Here is an 18567-nt window from a genome sequence, read left to right as displayed (position 1 = left end):
AATATAAAATCTTCATAAACTAACATAATATTTATAAATTAACTGACACGAAAATATGTGACACAGAATGTAGACATATTTTCTTAGAGGTACTTATTTCAATTTTAAAAGAATTGTCGTCGTAACAAAAATATTTATTGTTATTTAAAAAATGACATTTATAGTGGCCTATTTTTGTGCCTGGTATAAATTCTATAGTACCAACTAAGAAATAATAATTATCCTTAATGCTAAGAGTAATCGGCAATTCAGTGAGTAAAACTGAGTCTGCAGCTCCGTTTAAATCAAATGTTATGATCTCGCCTAGCTTAAGTTCACCTTCAACTCTGTGTCACATTTTTGACACATTGTGTTAACACAAAGGCAAACAATTGATTTGTTTGCCTTTGTGTTGATTGTAAATAAAGAAATTTTAATCTATTTGTGACTTTGATTTTTATAAAGTATGCACTCTCCCTAAAAAAATAAGACGTGAATAACGAAAATTTCGAATATGTGAAAATGCATGGACACCCTACTCTCATACAGTTTCATACCACTGTGTTTTTGTAAATATCTCCTAAAATACGAATGCTGCAGTTAAATTAGCTATATTTATTCAAACTAGGTTACGTTACCCATCGACTAGTACTTTAATTAAGTTAAAACCTACTTTTAATAACGAGAAAAACGAAATTGTATTTTAGGCATATTGCCGTCCGCGCGGCCAACTAAAATCGACTCTAACATATTATTGAACCTGCTTTCTAGTATTTTTTTGTCTTTTTTCGCTGTAACAAATTAAAGACTAATTTTCTATACACATTAGCCTCTATTAATTTGGTGCCTACGGTGATATACTTACCTACTCATAACCTGAAAACTTAACATTGCATAACTTTTTGTATATCTACGTTTTGACCTTTTTTATTTTTGTAACAAATTTAACAAATTAAGACCTTTCTTTTGATGTATCATTCGTCTATCTGCATTGTATAGTTTCTGAGTAATCACGGGCGATGACTACGGCAAGTGGCGGTTCTAGCGGCCAACTGTTCTTTGTCATAGCGGCTTGGTTTTTTTTGTAACAAATTCAGGAAAAGAGGAGTAAAAAGTAACAAATTACTACTAATTCCTGGCAAAGTTTCATCAAAAATTATGAGGTGGCCGCGCGGTCGAAATGGACACGCATCCCGTAGGAACTCTTAAGCGCACTCGGATAAAAATTAGCCTATAGCCTTCCTCAATAAAAGGGATACAGTTCTTAACTGCGGTTTTTTAAATTCTGTCCTATAGTTTCCCAGAGTAGTGTGTACGAGTAAGCACAATAAATGGGTTATTCCCGATCGGTAACAACCTTTCGTTAACACTGTTGACGATCGGGAAAAAAAGTTAGTTGTTAAGTTACCGAGCGGGAATAACCCCAATGAATTCTTCTTAGGATGTTTGCCCTATTTATTTATAGATTATATTGGTATTTATAGAGGTAGGTAGAATACAAGCAAAACTATTTAAACTCAGATGCAAAACAGCAATTTTTTAACGTCACACATTTACTGCCTGTTTTTGCTGAAGAAATGGCACAATAATCTCTTCAGCAACTCGTGTGCTGAAGGTTAGAGGAACTCTATGACTACAGTAGAGGGGGCCTATATCTATTGGTAAGCCATAAGTTGGTTGATTGGTACTTTCTACCCCTACAACTTCAATACAAGATAGGTGTGTAAAAAACTCCACCACATTCGTTTTCCTAGACCTAGATAACACTTCCTGCTATAGGTAAGTTAATTCTAGCCTTACTATTTATGGGAACCGATACTCCAGGTCACAAATAATAAAACACCAATTTAGTTGTACTTAGATGTTAGGTTTATTCATCAATGGTAAGCGCACCAGTGTTGATGTCATTGATGAGGTCATGAGGAGGCCTGCCCTCAACTGTGCAGCCGACGGACTGTGCGGTACCGAGGATCTCCTTGACTGTGCCAGACAGGTAGCGGGCCATTGATCTGGCTCTCATGGTCTTGGCAATAGTGATAACATCCTCAAGGGTGATGTTGCCGTTGTGCTTGACTGAAATTAGAAGAAGGAAATAGTTAATATTCATTCATAAATCATTATCATCCTCCTGCCCTTCTCCTAATCTGCTGACATCTCACAAGTAACATTCTTTCTTACCATATCTACTTTCACACAATCCATCCATCATTTTGTATATCACAAATACATGAGAAAATATTTGGGGGATATTATATTATGCAGACATTTCTATTTTTTGAGAATTATAATAAAACTGTTATTTAGGGGGTCAGGGAACTATGAATAGGTAAGTAAAATCTGTAATATAGCCTAGATACATACTGTTCTTCTGCTTCTTGCGGTCACGTGGGGGCTCCTTCAGTGCTCTGATGATGAGGGCAGCGGCAGAGGGCACCACAGAGATCTGGGCCTGTCTGTTCTGTACGATCAGCTGCACAGTGATCTTGAGTCCTTTCCAGTCGCTGGTGGCTTTGGCAATGTCGTCACCAACCTTCTTGGGGGACTGTGAGTGGAAATAAGTTAGTAAGACATTTTATATAGTTTACAAGATTTTTTGTTGACATTTTGTATAATTTACAAGAACTTTTGTAGGAGATAATTATTGCACCATGTGAGTCCATCACATCAACTTGTTTAGTTGTCAGGTATAGTAAGATATCCATGGATTTAAAGTTATGAATTGTAGCTAGATCCTTATCTGTAATTAACAGAATTTTAGTTATTGAAACTTACTACACTATGCTTAGGCTTTAATAGTGTTCAGGACATAATATAAATAGGTTAAAAACTTACGGTATGTCGCTAGAGGAGTCAGAGTACCTAGAAAGCATGGCAGTCACATTGCCTGGTCCGCGACTCCTTATTGGACATTCGGAGTAGCCGCGACAGGGAAATTATCCTGAGTCGCGGGTTCCTTCCATCCGCCACCCGGAAGGACGCGCCTGGTAGGGAGGCACCCCCCAGGATGATCAACTTTATAGCGAGACAACTAGATTTCGAAACTGTCCAACTCCATATGGAGAATCATCAAAACAGTTACATTTAACTGAAATAATCTATCAAAACAAGAAGTAAATCACACTAGCAGCAAGTATATCGAGTTGTCTCTGTCTTTACCAATTAATGGTATTGTTATCAATAGGTATTCGGACTGCCATGCCAAGTTTATAGGTTAGGATTCTATAAACATTACTTTTTAAGTAGAAATTTACTCACCAGACCAAGAGGACCGATTTTAGGGGCCAAGGAAGAAGTAGCACCAACTTCTCCACCCACGCATCGCAGGTTTACTGAAAAATAACACACACAATGTGAAGAACACTATCACTCAAGAACCGGTCATGTTTCCCACTGGTACAAACTCTTACCGATTTTAATTTCATTTGGATCGAACTTAGGCGGCATTGTGCTGTATTTTTAAAATACAAATTAAAGTATTTTAAACTATTCCAAGGCGATTAACTTGGATTAAAGAGGCGAACTGCTATCGAACGTTCTGCAACGTTGACAGCTCACCGGAAAAAGAAATTGTCAGAAACTGGGACACAAAAGCTTGATTTGACAGATTTCAACTTTTTAAATCTGCTAAATGGAAAAAGGTCTTTTGAGCAAAGCCAAAGGATTAACTCTGCTACAGAATCATCTTGCTTTAATCAGAATATGATTGATTAACGACCCTTTCGAGCTGGTTAAGCACATTATGTGATATACTACAACTTTCTACATCAATTCCTTCTACCTGTAAGCGAAAACCCATACAGTTTTTGATTTTTGTATAATAAATTAAATTCTATTCTACGAAACTAAAATTTTCGTGTGTCTTCATAATTTTATGTATTCGTATGTCATAACAACTGAATCAATAAATGTTAGTAAGAAAATAATTCTAATTTCCTATTGATTCGGTAATTGACTAAATCACAAAAAATCGATATCCACTTAATAAATAGTCGATTTTATAAAAATCAATGTCAAGTTGTTTGATAACATCACTACAGCTGTCTATGAATGATGTGATTCCGTATGAATTTCTGATTGTGGCTTTTCTCAGTGTAATTTTCTTCGATTAATCATTGTATTTCGTTAAGTGTTTTAGTATAATAACCAACTAATCATGGCTAACGACGATGCTGTGCTTAAGCAGTATCTTTCTAAGTACAAACATCGCGACTACACGGCTCGTGAAGTAGCTAATTTGATTCAAGTGTACAGAAGTTTGACCTATCGTCTGGAAGCCTTTGTGTTCAACAACGGCGCTAGGAAAGACCTGCTGAACCTGGAAGGTACTATCCCCGTTAATTATAAAGGCGCATTTTACAACATCCCTGTATGTATCTGGCTCATGGACACTCATCCACAAAATGCGCCGTTGTGTTTTGTGAAACCCACGTCAGACATGTCTATTAAAGTTTCAAAATATGTAGACAGCAACGGCAAAGTATATCTACCATTTTTACACGAATGGACGGGTAATGGCTCCACTTTGCAGAAGCTTATTCAGTGCATGGTTACTGCCTTTGGAGAGCTGCCTCCGGTTTATTCAAAGCCGCGTAATGACACAAGAGCGCCTTACCCGGTTAATTCCTTCATGCCACAGCCGACCGGATATCCATTCCCGCAGGGAGGTCCACCAGGTTTCCCAGCACCTCCTTATCCAACAACATCTAATCTGCCTTATCCAAGTTATGGGGCGCCATATCCTGGTGCAGTGGGGGGTACCAATGGCTTGTCATACCCTCCTGTCGCTTCAACTACTCCATACCCACCGGCAGCAGGCTATGGACCCGGTACAGCAGATGTTGCTGGCGGAACTATCACAGAGGAACATATTAAAGCATCCCTCTTATCTGCTGTGGAAGACAAACTACGAAGGAGGCTTAAGGAACAATCTCTTCAATCTCAGGCAGAACTGGAAACCCTTCGTCGCACACAGCAGGAGCTCCGTGAAGGGAAGTCTCGTCTAGAAGATATTCTTTCAAGATTACAGAGGGAGAGAGCAGAATTAGATAAAAATGTGACAATATTGCAGGAGAAAGAGAAAGAATTGCATACTGCTATAGACCGCTTGCAGGAACAAGAGGGCATTGATGTGGATGAGGCAGTTGTGACCACTGCTCCACTGTACTCACAGCTGTTGAATGCTTTCGCTGAAGAAGCTACTCTGGAAGATGCTATATACTACATGGGAGAGGCATTACGCAAAGAGGTTATTGACTTGGACACGTTCTTGAAGCAAGTGCGCACCCTGGCCCGTCGACAGTTCACCCTGCGTGCCCTGATGCACAAGTGTCGGCAGAAGGCTCAGCTGGCGTGCTAATAGTGGCGTCGTTTCTGGCAATGTACCCATAAATTCTTGCCAGAAATGAAATACTCTGTGATTTGTATGTAAACGGTGATGAGTCATGTAAAGTTGCATCATGTTGTGGACTTGTTGAGGGCAATTTAGGTTAATGCCTTCAGAACTATATAACTATACTATCCTGGTTTATAATCTATATCTATTTCCTGTATGTCTTAAATATGTATATGTCTTGACAGCTGAGATGAAACATGCTTATAGTTATTGTACAATTTTATGGTAATTCCTGGCTTACCCTTAGAGAGCAGCATAAAATAGAAAGCTAAAGACTTACAATAGATTGATCTGCAATAACTGAGACTCATAACAAACATGATAAAAACAGGTTATTGTGTTTACATGAAGTCTTTGCTTATATTTTATGTGGCATTTCTATGAAATAAAAATAAGTAAGCATTCAAAAATGTAAATAAACTATTATCCAAATGTCTTTGGTATCCGTTTTATTATCATAGGTCCTTAATGGTGTATCTTATTCCAAATTATGAGATTCATACTCCTGTATGACTTGATTCATTTCGGTGTGGAAAACCTCATTTATCACATTGAACGGTTATCATAAAAGTGCATAATGCAAGTTATATTGTTATGCACTGTGTATCTAGGATATTTGCATTTATTATGTAATCATAGACTAGAACATAGATGTAACTTGTCACTTGTTAGTCCCTATATCTTAGACATACTTGTTTACCATCATTATAGCATGTAAACCTTAGTAAATAGTATCAAAATCATAATGTTCAGCTAACTAACTATGTACAGCTGTAGTCTTGAGATTCAATTTAGAGCTGAGATGTTATCAAGTCAGTTTCAAATCAAAAACTATTTGATGTGTTTATCATTGAGGGGATTCCTTGTAGCCCATTAAATAAATGTTATATTGATAGCTAGATAAAACATTAAGTGAGGGACGAGGCAGACAGACAGATAGTGAGTCAGATGTTATATATTTATCTCTAACCATGTTTTACTTCAAAGGAAATAGCTAAGAGATAACAATGTAGTTTATTTGTGTGACTTTGATAGAAGCTTTTTAACCACAAAAATAAATTACAAGTTTAAATATTGCAACTACTTTATTCTAGTAAAATTTATGTTTTTTTTGCTATTACAATATCATATCGAGACAAAATATCGCGTATCAAAGAATTTAGGAGCAATTCACACCGTGGCCTGCAAGGATATAAATCTATTTGTTTATTTGTCAATTGTAAACAGTCTGAATATTTTAATTTGCTACCTACCTGAAAGGCAACAGTAACTCCTTATACATTTGATTTTACTACAAAAAAAGCTAAACAGGCATTCGTGACATCTTTAATTACATGATGAAGTAAGACCAATGAATAAACTCAGCAGTTGCTCTGGTGTGTTTTGCATCCAAAATGCAGGGTTGTTGTAATTAAGTGGTAGACAATAATACGAACATCAACATAAACCGAAGTGCTATAGGGCGTTGTGATCTGGTTGTAAATCATTGTGCCATGTCGAGGCAAGGAATGCATAGTAATTAATATTTACTATTTTGTAAACTCTTATTACAGAGGCACTACATTTTGTTTATGTATCTATTTATGTAGGCAGATTTCTTTAAGTTTAAGATGGAAAAACTAATGGCTGGCGCTGTTAAATATAAGTCAAGGCTATATTATAGTCATTGTTGCATTGTAATGTTTCCATATTTTCAGTTCACTGACCTATAAAAACCTAGACGAAGTGTAGTGCCCTTTTATACATATAAATAAATAAATATAAAGTAAGTTATTGGCACATTTATTACGCAATGAATAATTAGATTTAACCATATCTTGGTGTTAGCATACGATATTTTTATGTGTTATATGAATCTTAGCAGGTACAGTCAACAAAAAAGTTATAATACAGGTAGATCTGAGATACCCGTAACAGTGCTTATCTATAGAAATTTACTTCAACAAGACAAGATCAATATTTTAGTATTTCTCTAGAATGGAATCCGACCTTCATATGTTATTCAGGCGACAGTCTTGAATATTTAATAAGACATGATGCTATGCGTCCTCTTTCTATCCATCAATATAATAAATAGGTCAGTAGCCGATATAAATGATCGTTTAAGGCTCATGTTATTATAGGTTTTTGTCACCAGTCTTTGCCAACTACTAAGAATATCATTAGCCTGTATGCTGTGGTTTTTGTTGACTGTACAGCTCGTCTTCTAATTAACGGCCAGGATAATTGCGCCGTCGTAGTCATGATGTCATCGAGCTATCAATCTGCACATAATATAGGCTCCTCGCCGTTATTAAATAGATCTACTTATATACTCTCAACAATGATTGACTCTGAAAGAAATTGCGCGCTGACTCCTTGACTATTTAAGTAGAGTTTAATCTTAGTTTAAGACTATTTAGGATGCATATACCTTCGCAATGAAACGTTTGCGTGACGCTAGTAATTATCGATTATATTGAAGTTTTAGTTAGCAAGCAATTTCTTTCAATGTCTATAGAATTGTCTCTCGCTTCTATCGAGTTACCCCGCAATGTAAGTAGGCTCTGCACTACTAAGACTGTGTAAATAAGATCTTATAAGTAAAAAAATATAACTGAATATTACTCATTGAAAACTCTTATATTAGTAGTGATAAAATCGGTGTTACGGATTGTTTAAATGTAGTGTTATTTCATATATTCTTGTTTATAATAATTGTCTATTTAATATAAGTCACTGTTTTCACTAATTTGAGAAGTGTTGTAGAAACAATTGTCACGTTGTAGAAGAATAAATGCAATTTATTTAATCGATTTTGTTTAAGATATGGAGATTGCTTTGTTCCTTCTTTGTACAGCTTATTGTATATTATATTTTATGTACGTAGCTTGAATTGTAACTGGATTTTTGCATGACGAATATTTTGTTTGATACACTACACTGTTATAATGATTATGCCCCAACACTGTTGTTATTTGAATTTTCTCAAAGTTGTGTATTATGTTGTCATGCGAAAGTCCCGTCAGATGCCCCTGTTTGTGTATTGATGAAGTGTTCATGTATAGTTAAACCACCTTTCTAAGTGGCAGCCTAGATGATCAAATAAATTATATCGTATAGATTTCAATCATGAAATCGGGTCGAAGCTTGATAGCTTGATATCAGACGACGCCTGATTAGAGATATTCTATGAATCAACCCTCTTACAACAAGAATATCTATAGCTGACTAATCCACTTTACACATAGTGTGCGATAAAATATTATCGTGTTAACTCTTATTGATTAGCTTTTACCAATACACAAACAGGAGCCGGCATTCAAAGAGATAAACTGTTAATCATTTTTGTATCTTGACGAATGTAAATAGTTTAAGTTTGCATTGCATATAATCGGCGCTGACTGATATTTGTCACAATAAATGCGAAAATAGCAAGATGATGTTTCATTGGTAGTTAAGAGGAACCTTATTTTCATCTATACTAATAAACAGGGAACATTTTTTTTTTAACAAGGTCGACAGATGACCTTATAAAGGTGACGCTGGATGCAGGTTGCCTCCAAGAGGTATCTGTGGAGATCTAAGGGGGTGGCCTATGTTCAGCAGTGGACGTCATATGGCTGAGATGATGATGATTTTTTTTTGTTATTAGGTTCACTAAAGGCTCCAAAGGCTTCGTCAAGCTAAATCGTAGGCGATATTTTGTCCTAGCATGAGAAGAAATGACCCAAGGTCGCGGGTAAAACCTTGGGAAACTGGACTAGTCATGCTATGTACGCGCAATGTACTCAAATGTATTTCCCATTGATAAGATAATTTCTATTCGTCACAATTATTTTCTTATCATCGGTCTTGTTTACAATGCGATATTGTTAGCGGCGCCAGTTACTGGAATCGACTAAACCGGCGAATCGAGAAGATAGTTGAAATGCATAAAATCGCTTCGAATAACTCGTTTGTAATTATACAAACACTACAAGCTAGTAACGAGAATGGATTTGATCAGTATAACAATTAACGATACGGGTCAATTAGGTCATGCAATTAAAACAATAAAGTTAGTAGTCTGGCCATTCATTTAATTTACAAAATATAAGCTTAGCGTAACAAATAAATAAAATGCTTCATGTGCGGGAATGAACAACATTATTTTTGCTAGCAATTTTATTTCTTTCCTTTTTTCTTGGCGGCGGCGGCAGCTTCCACGTCGATGGGTGCTGGCTTCACGAATGGAATCAGTTCCTGGTACTGCTCAGGCATCCATTGTTTCAGGGCTTCAGGTACCTGTGGATTATAGGAATATAGACCTTAGTTCAGTAGTAATAAGGATCGTATTGCTTTGTAAGAAGCTATTATTTAATTAATATGTAACTATAAGACTCATAGATAAGCTAGTCACAAAAAATAATGGAACAGGAAAGAAATACCAGAAAGAAGTAAGCAATTTCCTGTTCATGATAATGAGAAACTAGAGTTTGGTTAATGTTTTTTTAGCTATTTTTTTTATCCAATTAAGAGCAGTAAGATGTTATCCTTATCAGTTCGACTTCTTTGTAAGTATATTTTTGGAGTTTATTTTCTTACTCAAAACTCACAATGTGCCGTTCACTGCTAAAATCAGTCAAAAATTGAAGCTAAGTTAGTATCAGAAAGTTGGTATGTTACCTTGATGCCCTCCTCAGTCTGGTTGACCTCGAGCACGGCGCAGATGACGCGCGTGGTGGCGCACATCGTCGCGTTCAGCATGTGCACGTACTCCGTGGCTGCGTTCATCTTCTTCGTTTGACCGTATCTGTGGTAATATTAGGGTTACTTTAGTAAACATAAATAAATAAATAATTCTGTATACAAAATAGTACCTCCTCTAGTACTTCCTCTCTTCTAAGCTTGCTGTGTCCATCAGGGTCCATATTTGTGATAACTAGTTTGCATTTCTACTATAGAGCGCAATGTGACTAGACGGCTTATCTGACACGCTTTCTCAGTAAACGGGGGAACCAATTTCGATGAATTTGCCATCAATTCGTTATCTGTACGTATTTGGTGTCAAGTACGTCGCAACGCCGAGAAATTGTAAGCATCATAACAACTAGTATTAATTTAATTACTTTTGTATGTAAAAAAACTACTGTACCTGACAAGCAACCTCCTAGCCTGGTACTCCAAGCAGTTGCTGCACGACACCAGTTCACGGAAGGCTCCAGACCCTGGGAACCAGGCCTCCAAGTCCAGTTTCTTAGCGGCCGCATGGTTGAGCGCCCCTGACACGATGTTGACGACTCGGTAGGGAATGCCCAACAATTGGTAGAACTCCTCAGCGTTGGTGATCATCTCGTCCATCATTTGCCAGGACGCGTTGTCGTGGGGGGAGGTCAGGACGAATTGTTCTACCTGGAGAAAGAGGATAAAGGGTAATGTTAAATATGCTGTGTAACACAAACTTTAAGATGGTAAAAAAATGGTGATTTCAAGATAAAATGGCTAGACTGATTGAATGAAATTTGGAATTAAGATAGTTTGTAATATCATATAGGTACCTACTTTTTTCCGAGTGTGCAATACATATAGGTAGTTAAGATGTGTTCTTTTCTCATCATTAATCTTCTGTTCACCTGTATTTCTATCCATAAGACGACTATAGTGTCCAAAACGTTAAGTAGGCCTTCAAGGTTGGGGTAAATCAAAATACAGGTTAAAGGTAGATCTCACCTTCTCAAATTGATGAACCCTGAAGATACCCCGAGTATCACGTCCGTGGGAACCGACTTCTTGACGGAAACACGTTGAGAGACCTGCATACCTGTAAACAGTAATTGTGTAAGGTGTTGAATAAGAAAGAGCGAGATAGCTTAAAAGGCGCCATCAGAATTGTATTTTAGGCTGGAAATATTTCCAGAATAGATTTATTTGGCGTCTCTTGTGAACGATTTCGTCTCTTAATTTCAGTCAGAAGAGTGCAGGTTCTATTACGAAACAAAAATACGGTTCATCCACATACATAGTTGGATCTCAGCTCAAAGAACAAATTGATATGGTTAAAAACCAATTATATGCATTAACTTTTGTTACATAATTTTGTATCATAAAAAATAAATTTTATCCAGCTGACCTTATGGGTAATGAAGCCTCAGGCAGCCACTCGTCCCTGTGGTAGGCAGCTATCGGCTGCTCAGACGTCGCGATGAGATATTTCTCCTCGATGGCCACATCGCCCTTGTTCTCAGATCCCTTGCCGACCACCTTGTACAGTTCCTCATCGAATTGGGCTAGTTGAGCTACTTCTTGCATCACCTGTAATAAGAAATAGTGTTGAAAGAATTTTTAATCTACAGAACAAAAAATATGTTGTTTTTTCGATTCCTGAAAGCTTCGAAACCACTGAACCGATTTGAAAGCCTATTTCACTTTTGGGAATTTATACTATTTCTGAGTAACATAGGCTATATTATCCGGGTATGGAAAACAGTTTCGGACGCGAGTGAAATCACGGGCGACGACTAGTAACTAATAATTTGAAATATTGAATGAATTCAGATGCAAGGTATATAGCATTTGGGGTCCAAGTTTCATGAAATACCTGAGATTCTTGTCTGCTTTGCACCCATTTTTAGAGTTTAAACAACTTGCCTCTTTCCTCATGAAGAACGGCGTATACAGTGGCGTGTATCCCTTCTTCAGCAGTATCCTGAGAGACAGCTGTATGAGCGCCTGCTCCAGGAACACCGCTGCGCCCTTGAGGTAGTACCCGCGCCCGCCGGCCACGGCTGAGCCTCTGTCGCCGTCCATACCTGGTTATAATAACATACATAGTTGAGTTTTTTAGATTACATCTTTGGTACTGAAGCCAATCACTGGTGTACTGTTTGGAAATAAACAATAGTATTTTTGTAGGATACAAGTTATACATGTTGAATGCTGCATATAAAATAGTCCTTTTCTTCTTGCAATGTTCTCAAGTTAATTGGGGTCACAAATAGTCCTAGCTAATTAACATCATTGGTTGTCATTGATAGATTATAGTAATTGAAATGTAATGTATATATTTTGTTTCATAATACGGATAATATGTAGCCCATATTCAAACTAAACTAAACCATATCCCACTGCTTCATCCACACACACACACACTATATTTAAAACAATAGGAAAATAAGGTATACATAAGACTATGCCTATTACATACACATGTTATTGTTACTCCACAGCCACAATAATAACAGAGCTATAAATGTTACGTACCTCTTGTGAATATTTACACAGGTGTAATTGGAAAATTTAAAGCAAGTCTTTTTCATTTGTCAAATCTACACCAATGTTATAAAGATGGAGAGGTTGTTCCTTTGATTCAATGTAAGGAACTATTAACTAATACTTTATTCAACTGGTCTTTTATAAGTAATCTTCCAGTGTTAGATAGCCCATTTATTATAGAAAGGCTAGGTTTTAATCTACATAGGTGTGCACAATCGTTCCTACATATGAAACTCTGGGCCAGAGCTACTTAATAAAACTTCTCTAGTTTGTTTTTTTTTCACTTACCATCAATCATACAAATAAGATCCACATGAGAGTACTTGGTTCTAAAGGTGCAGTCTCCGTGAGTCCTCTCCACTTTGTTGTGGTCCTCATCATCGTCCACAGGGACAGACTCATGGAGGTGGTTGCCTACTTCACGGAGGGCTGCGGAACGAGCCTTCTCTGCCGCTATGAGACCCTGTTCATTCTTTGCTATGGCTTCATCTATTAATACTCTGACCTGAAATATTGAAGGAAATGTTCTACAGTTTTTTTTTTGAGGAATGAAAGTCAATTAACTGAGAATTTACAATAGACTTTTTATAATCACACTCTCACCAGCTCTGCGTGTGACAGAATTTCTATTAAATACTTTCTAGTATTTTATTAGTTATTAAGAGCGTGTACGTCAACCATGCGCCATTTGGCCTAAAATGGTACTTTTCAAACCACTGTTTCTCAGTAACTACTTATCCTATAACTATGTTATTTTTTAATAACGCAAGGTAATTTCACTGTCTATATAGTTAATTGAACATAAATTTCAATTTGTGTAGTTTAAATACTTAAAACCCCTATAACGTAACAGATGTTTTATAAAATTCCCGTTCAGCGTCTATTTCGAAGCTTTAATTCATGTGAAAACAGTGGCAAATCTAATCATATTTATTTTTTTACTCATAGACGAAATCCCCATGCCTATAGTTAGTTGAACACATTTTTTGATTTAGGTCTCTATCTTTCAGAAAAAAATATTTTAACAATGTGAAAAATTGTGAAGATGGAGAAAAAAATGTTTTGAATGCATTCCTACGATATGGGTATCAAATGAAAGGGCTTGCTATGAATAACTCGAAAAAAAATGTGTCGCGAGTCTAAATCCAATATGGCGGACTCCTTAGGCTAGAAATCACTTATTGCAGATGTCTGTTACCAATCGAGCTATATTTTTTTTTTTTCATTTTGGATGTACCCAAATTTTGACTTTTGATCTCGAATAACTTTTGAAGCATATAGGATAAATAACTTAAAACTTTATTTGCAATGGTAAACCCAAGCTCTTCACCAATATTTGGCTTTCCTTCAATTGTTGTTATTTGACCACAATTTTTCGGTCTGGATGGACTGGACCATTCATATAAACAATCAATTTTTCAAATCGGTCCAGGCGTCTTTGAGAAATCGAGAACAATCAAATTGAGAACAATCACAAAACAATCTAATTGAAACCTCCTCCTTTCTTTTTTTGAAATCGGTTAGAATACAGAAACTCTTAACATTGTCATTAATCATCAGTCGACTATTTAGTACTGTTGAAAATTGTATGTAATATACAGAAAGTCCTCAAAACCAAGGTTTTCATAGGTGCCCGATTTTTTTGCAAAAGAGTGTAAGTATTAACGACTTATTTTCATGCTTTTATATTTTAGACATCCATAGACTTACACTATTTTCCCGCTATTAACTATTTACTAAATAATATATTTTTTGTTCTACCAATTTCACTCGAAAGGATCAAAATGGTTTGTGTGACTATACGTGAAGTATGATAGGCACGCACACAGCCGCGACGCTAGTCTGCGCGGTTTTTTGCGTTGAATTACCTAAAGTTGACATCGCGCGCCGAGCGTACACGCTCTTAAACCAATTTTATTGCCATATTTCATTACAATAGTTTTACTATAATTGTAACTTTTGTAAATAATTGTCGTACAAATTCTGGTCTACGCTGCCCTATGCGTCGAATGGTAGATACCTACAATAAAGCATTTATTGATATTGACATTTTTGTATGCTCTAAATCCAAATTTAAGAATGATGTAATGAAACTGTTATTGGAAGTTGAATTAAATTGAATTTATTTATTTTATACTTACATATTACCCTTTGATTATAATATTATTATCATTATATTGAATTGAATATGTACGATTATGATCTTGATGCTTAATATGACTTGATTTTGTGCTGTATTGTTTTAATGTTAAATTGGATTTTGTATAATTTTATTGTTTATTATTGTGATTATGATGGTGATTTGATTTTGTTTCGTTTTGCAGTATTTTAATTAATTATTTATTTGTAATGTTTTAATACCATTGTTATGTATAGTATTTATTGAATTAATAATGCTCATTTTGTGGCACTCATTACCTAATATTTTTGTTAAAATGAGGATAATGCAGTGGGCCACAATATTGTTATCACTCACCCTTATTGTTAATTTATTAGTATTGTATATTGTGGTTGTTATTTGTCCCTAAATAAATAAAATAAAATAAAACTATAAGTGTCAATTTTTTAGTCTTTATGGAGAAGTTTAACAAATAGAATTATAGAAAGAGAAAGATTGTTAAGAAATAGATAGGATAATAAAATAATGTCATCTTATTATGACAAAAGTTTATATCATTCTAAGAATTTGTAGATAAAATTGCATTGTAACATTTTATTAACTTTGTTTATGAAGTTTGAAGCTAATTATTAGTACTTGTACTGCAGCAAGGTGATGCAATATGCCATAATATCTGAGTCACCAAAATCAATAATAAACTTATGACCTGGTAATGAGATTAAGTGTAGAATTATAAATTAAACTACATATGTTTGTTGCTTTTATAGAGAGCAATATAGCACAGGAGCAGATTAAATACGATTTCTTATAGGATTACAATTTATTTTGTGCTTTTAATGTTACCTTATGGTGTATGAGTGTAGAAACCATAAAATATTAAATCTATTAAAGAGACCAAACCAAAGATTTGTTTTTTTTTTTTTTAAGTATATATTAACCGTCAAATCCGTAGCGGACCCCAATCGGGGTCTGAACATCAATGTCACCGTAAGCTCGGTTTAGACCCCAATTGGGGTCTGCGAATCAGTCATATGCTTTCCTAATTATTTACGCTCATATTTATTTTCTTTCCAATCAAACCACATTTGTGAGTACTAAATAAAATAACTAAATAAATTTAAATTATTTTTACGCATTCAAACCTTTCATATTTAGCATCCCGTTAGAAATATACCTTTTTAAAATCCAATCGTAATTACCGGGAATTCTGATCGAACTCGCCATGTTTGTTTACATTAGTTGTTTTTTTAAATTTGAAGACGCATAGACAAGATGGCGACGGTGATAGAAGTTTTGCATCGAATGATCCGATTCGTTAAAATAAAGAATCGATTTAATAATTTTATATTATTTGATATTATAATATTACTAAATTGCACTTTTGTATACTTACCATAATCTGAAAATAAATTAGGAAAAGTAAATTTATTTTGAAAAAAATGCTAGAAAATCAGTGGTAGAAAATACGTTGTAGCCGGAATAAAATAATCTTCGGTTTTTAGGGTTTCTGAAGACGGCAAATGAAGACTTATTTATTTCTTCGGGTGTTTTATGTGCAGGATTCCTGTAGACCTGCCAAACTTAATGGCGATTCGTTACTTCCAACTTTTTAACTGAGCGGCAAAGCAATTTGACGAGAGCCGTAGTTAGGTGTAGTTATCGCAAAATTTTATGACGATTTTATTGTTTGAAAGGGCAAATAGTTCGCTGTTCATCGAAAGCTGGTCCAAGAAGGAAAGATGGCCGCCGCCGACTTATTTTAACCGACTTCCCAAAAGCGGAGGTTCTCAATTCGACCATTTTTTCGTATGTTTGTTACGCGATTACTCAGCCATTTATTTATCGATTTTGATGATTCTTTTTTTGTTTGATAGCGTATACTTCCGAGGTGGTCCCATTATCATCAGGTCAGGATCTGATGATGGAACCTTGAGAAATCGAGGGCGACTTTCGAAAGTTGCAGAAATACATAGGTTGAAATCTTATCACTCAGGTGTTTGCCTGGTAGCACTATTCAACAGTGAAGGCTTTGAGCTGCCCTGATGATGGAGACCAGTGAAGGTCGAGGGAACTCGACAACTGAATATTTAAACTTTCTCGTGTTTGTGCTTATATTATTCGTATTTACGAGGCCTCTGCAACAGTGAAGGAGATGTAGACGAGAGAAGTTCGGTTGTCGAGTTCCCTCGACCTTCTCTGGTCTCCATCATCAGGTCAGCTCCAAACCTTTACTGTTTCATAGTGTTATCAGACATACATCTGAGTGTCAAGTTATAACCTTATCTATGCTTACAATTTTCGAGAGTTGCCCTCGATTTCTCAAGGTTTCCATCATCAGATCCTGGACCTAATAACAAATATGGGGAATATACCCTTTCGACCAAAAACAAACATCCAAATTGAGAACCACCTCCTTTTTGGGATTCGGTTAAAAATATTTGGTGACTTTAAAATCAATCAATATTATTATTGTTTCTCATCATCAAATAAGTACATTACTTTGGTAGTTACAAATTGCATTATATTTCAGAACACCATGCTTACCCTCCGCCGAAACAAAAATCTTAGAATTGTTGAGAAATAATATAAGAATAAATTAAAATTCCGTAATAGGTAATAAAAATTCAATTAAAGTTAAAAATTATTACAAATGACGCAACACCAAAATAAATAATACATATAAAAATTTAATGCTAAAAACTTTCATAAAACTTAAATATCTTTTTTTTAACAACAAAAACAAATTGAACCTATAATTTAAAATTAATAAATAAAACTGAAATAAGTTGCTATTAAAAAATAGGTATGTATATATAAAATTGGTATTCGATTATTTATAATAAATATCCGATTTAGGTATCGAATGCACACCGCTGATTGAAAAAAAAAATACATACTCCATTCCAAAGTCTACTTCTCTTTGATCTTGTAAATTGTTCATTTTTATTGTGTATTTTATGTGCTGATTTTTTAGTTATTGAACATAAATAAGTGCACGAAATGTATTGCAACGGATTGAAAATGTTATAAATATGACGTTTGTGTTGTGTTTGAGAAAGTGATGCGATTATTTATTGGTAAGTTTTCACCAAATTTGAAATGCCTAACTTTTCGATAGACTTAAAAACACCGTAATTATTATCTTTTTCTGAATTAACTGACCCCATTTGACCTTTGCACGTTGTTGTCAAATAAGTGAGCTCTAAAGTTATAGTTAAAATACTTCTGATCAGGCATTACGGACTTAGAATTCATGTGTTGAAAGTTAGTACAAATTTTTGACTTCCATGTCGCGATTCAAAATATCCCGCCGAATCAACGGTAAAGTCATATGTCAAAATCTTGTCGAGCAGAGGGGTTAATATTAACTGGTCTTACCTTTTTAATTTGGTTAACAGTTAAAGGCTTCAAGTCATCTCCAGTCAGGTCAACTAGCTTCTCTGCTATTTCTGCTGGTACCGGCTGGTCTTCTGGGCCAACAGGCTCCTTGCTCTTCATCTTAAGACCAATCTCCTTGCTGCACACATTCTTGAGCTTGTTGTAATTGTCAGCTTCGTGGCGTAATCTTCTCCAGAGAGTGTCCTGTTCGACCACGGTGTCAACAAGGGCCACATCTTTGAACCTTTTTTTTTGGTTTTCACGGATTTTGTCGGGGTTACCGTCTTTGTCGGCACGGAACAAGTCTAAGTCGAGCACCATGATGTGGCACTGGTACTAACTGAGGAAGCTAGTTTTATTGTAAAAAAAGTATGAAAAGAGAGTGGACGTAGCACTGCATGCGGCAAGTGAAGGGTGTCGTTCAAAAACCAAGTTTTCATATAACCTTAATTAAATTGCAACAAAT

The 18567-nt window shown here is 35.6% G+C and overlaps 3 protein-coding genes across 3 annotated transcripts; 1 reads left to right on the top strand and 2 right to left on the bottom strand.

Annotated features, from left to right (window-relative positions):
* Nucleotides 1-1825: 1825 nt before the first annotated feature.
* Rpl12 (Ribosomal protein L12) lies at nt 1826-3562 on the bottom strand. Its single transcript, XM_021327438.3, has 4 exons — nt 3387-3562; nt 3235-3308; nt 2341-2521; nt 1826-2052 (listed from the first exon to the last, which is right to left on the bottom strand). Exons 1-4 carry the CDS (start codon nt 3421-3423, stop codon nt 1850-1852), a joined length of 495 nt encoding a protein of 164 aa, XP_021183113.2. The 5' UTR covers nt 3424-3562; the 3' UTR covers nt 1826-1849.
* Nucleotides 3563-4000: 438 nt separating this feature from the next.
* Nucleotides 4001-8788, top strand: LOC110371225 (tumor susceptibility gene 101 protein). Its single transcript, XM_021327371.3, has one exon. It carries the CDS (start codon nt 4133-4135, stop codon nt 5333-5335), a length of 1203 nt encoding a protein of 400 aa, XP_021183046.3. The 5' UTR covers nt 4001-4132; the 3' UTR covers nt 5336-8788.
* Nucleotides 8789-9411: 623 nt separating this feature from the next.
* Nucleotides 9412-18530, bottom strand: LOC110371263 (serine--tRNA ligase, cytoplasmic). Its single transcript, XM_064038330.1, has 8 exons — nt 18102-18530; nt 12893-13109; nt 11981-12141; nt 11463-11644; nt 11063-11153; nt 10488-10744; nt 10019-10145; nt 9412-9637 (listed from the first exon to the last, which is right to left on the bottom strand). The coding sequence occupies exons 1-8, from the start codon at nt 18420-18422 to the stop codon at nt 9518-9520; spliced, it is 1476 nt and encodes a 491-aa protein (XP_063894400.1). The 5' UTR covers nt 18423-18530; the 3' UTR covers nt 9412-9517.
* Between the last annotated feature and the right edge of the window lie 37 nt (nt 18531-18567).

Source organism: Helicoverpa armigera, chromosome 15 (assembly GCF_030705265.1).
Source record: "Helicoverpa armigera isolate CAAS_96S chromosome 15, ASM3070526v1, whole genome shotgun sequence".
Lineage (NCBI taxonomy): Eukaryota > Metazoa > Arthropoda > Insecta > Lepidoptera > Noctuidae > Helicoverpa > Helicoverpa armigera.
Note: the sequence above shows the minus strand (reverse complement) of the source record. Positions and strands in the feature narration are given on the sequence as shown.

Coding starts and splice junctions, on each gene's coding strand:
- LOC110371263 (XM_064038330.1), bottom strand. CDS start 18,422: ATGGTGCTCGACTTAGACTTGTTCCGTGCCGACAAAGACGGTAACCCC. Junction 11,154..11,462: donor GAGGCTTCATTACCCATAAG/GTCAGCTGGATA, acceptor TACTGTTTACAG/GTATGCAGGTCTCTCAACGT. Junction 10,745..11,062: donor GGGTTCATCAATTTGAGAAG/GTGAGATCTACC, acceptor CTCTTTCTCCAG/GTAGAACAATTCGTCCTGAC.
- Rpl12 (XM_021327438.3), bottom strand. CDS start 3,423: ATGCCGCCTAAGTTCGATCCAAATGAAATTAAAATCG. Junction 2,522..3,234: donor AAATCGGTCCTCTTGGTCTG/GTGAGTAAATTT, acceptor TTCCACTCACAG/TCCCCCAAGAAGGTTGGTGA. Junction 2,053..2,340: donor CCGCAAGAAGCAGAAGAACA/GTATGTATCTAG, acceptor TTCTAATTTCAG/TCAAGCACAACGGCAACATC.
- LOC110371225 (XM_021327371.3), top strand. CDS start 4,133: ATGGCTAACGACGATGCTGTGCTTAAGCAGTATCTTTCTAAGTACAAA.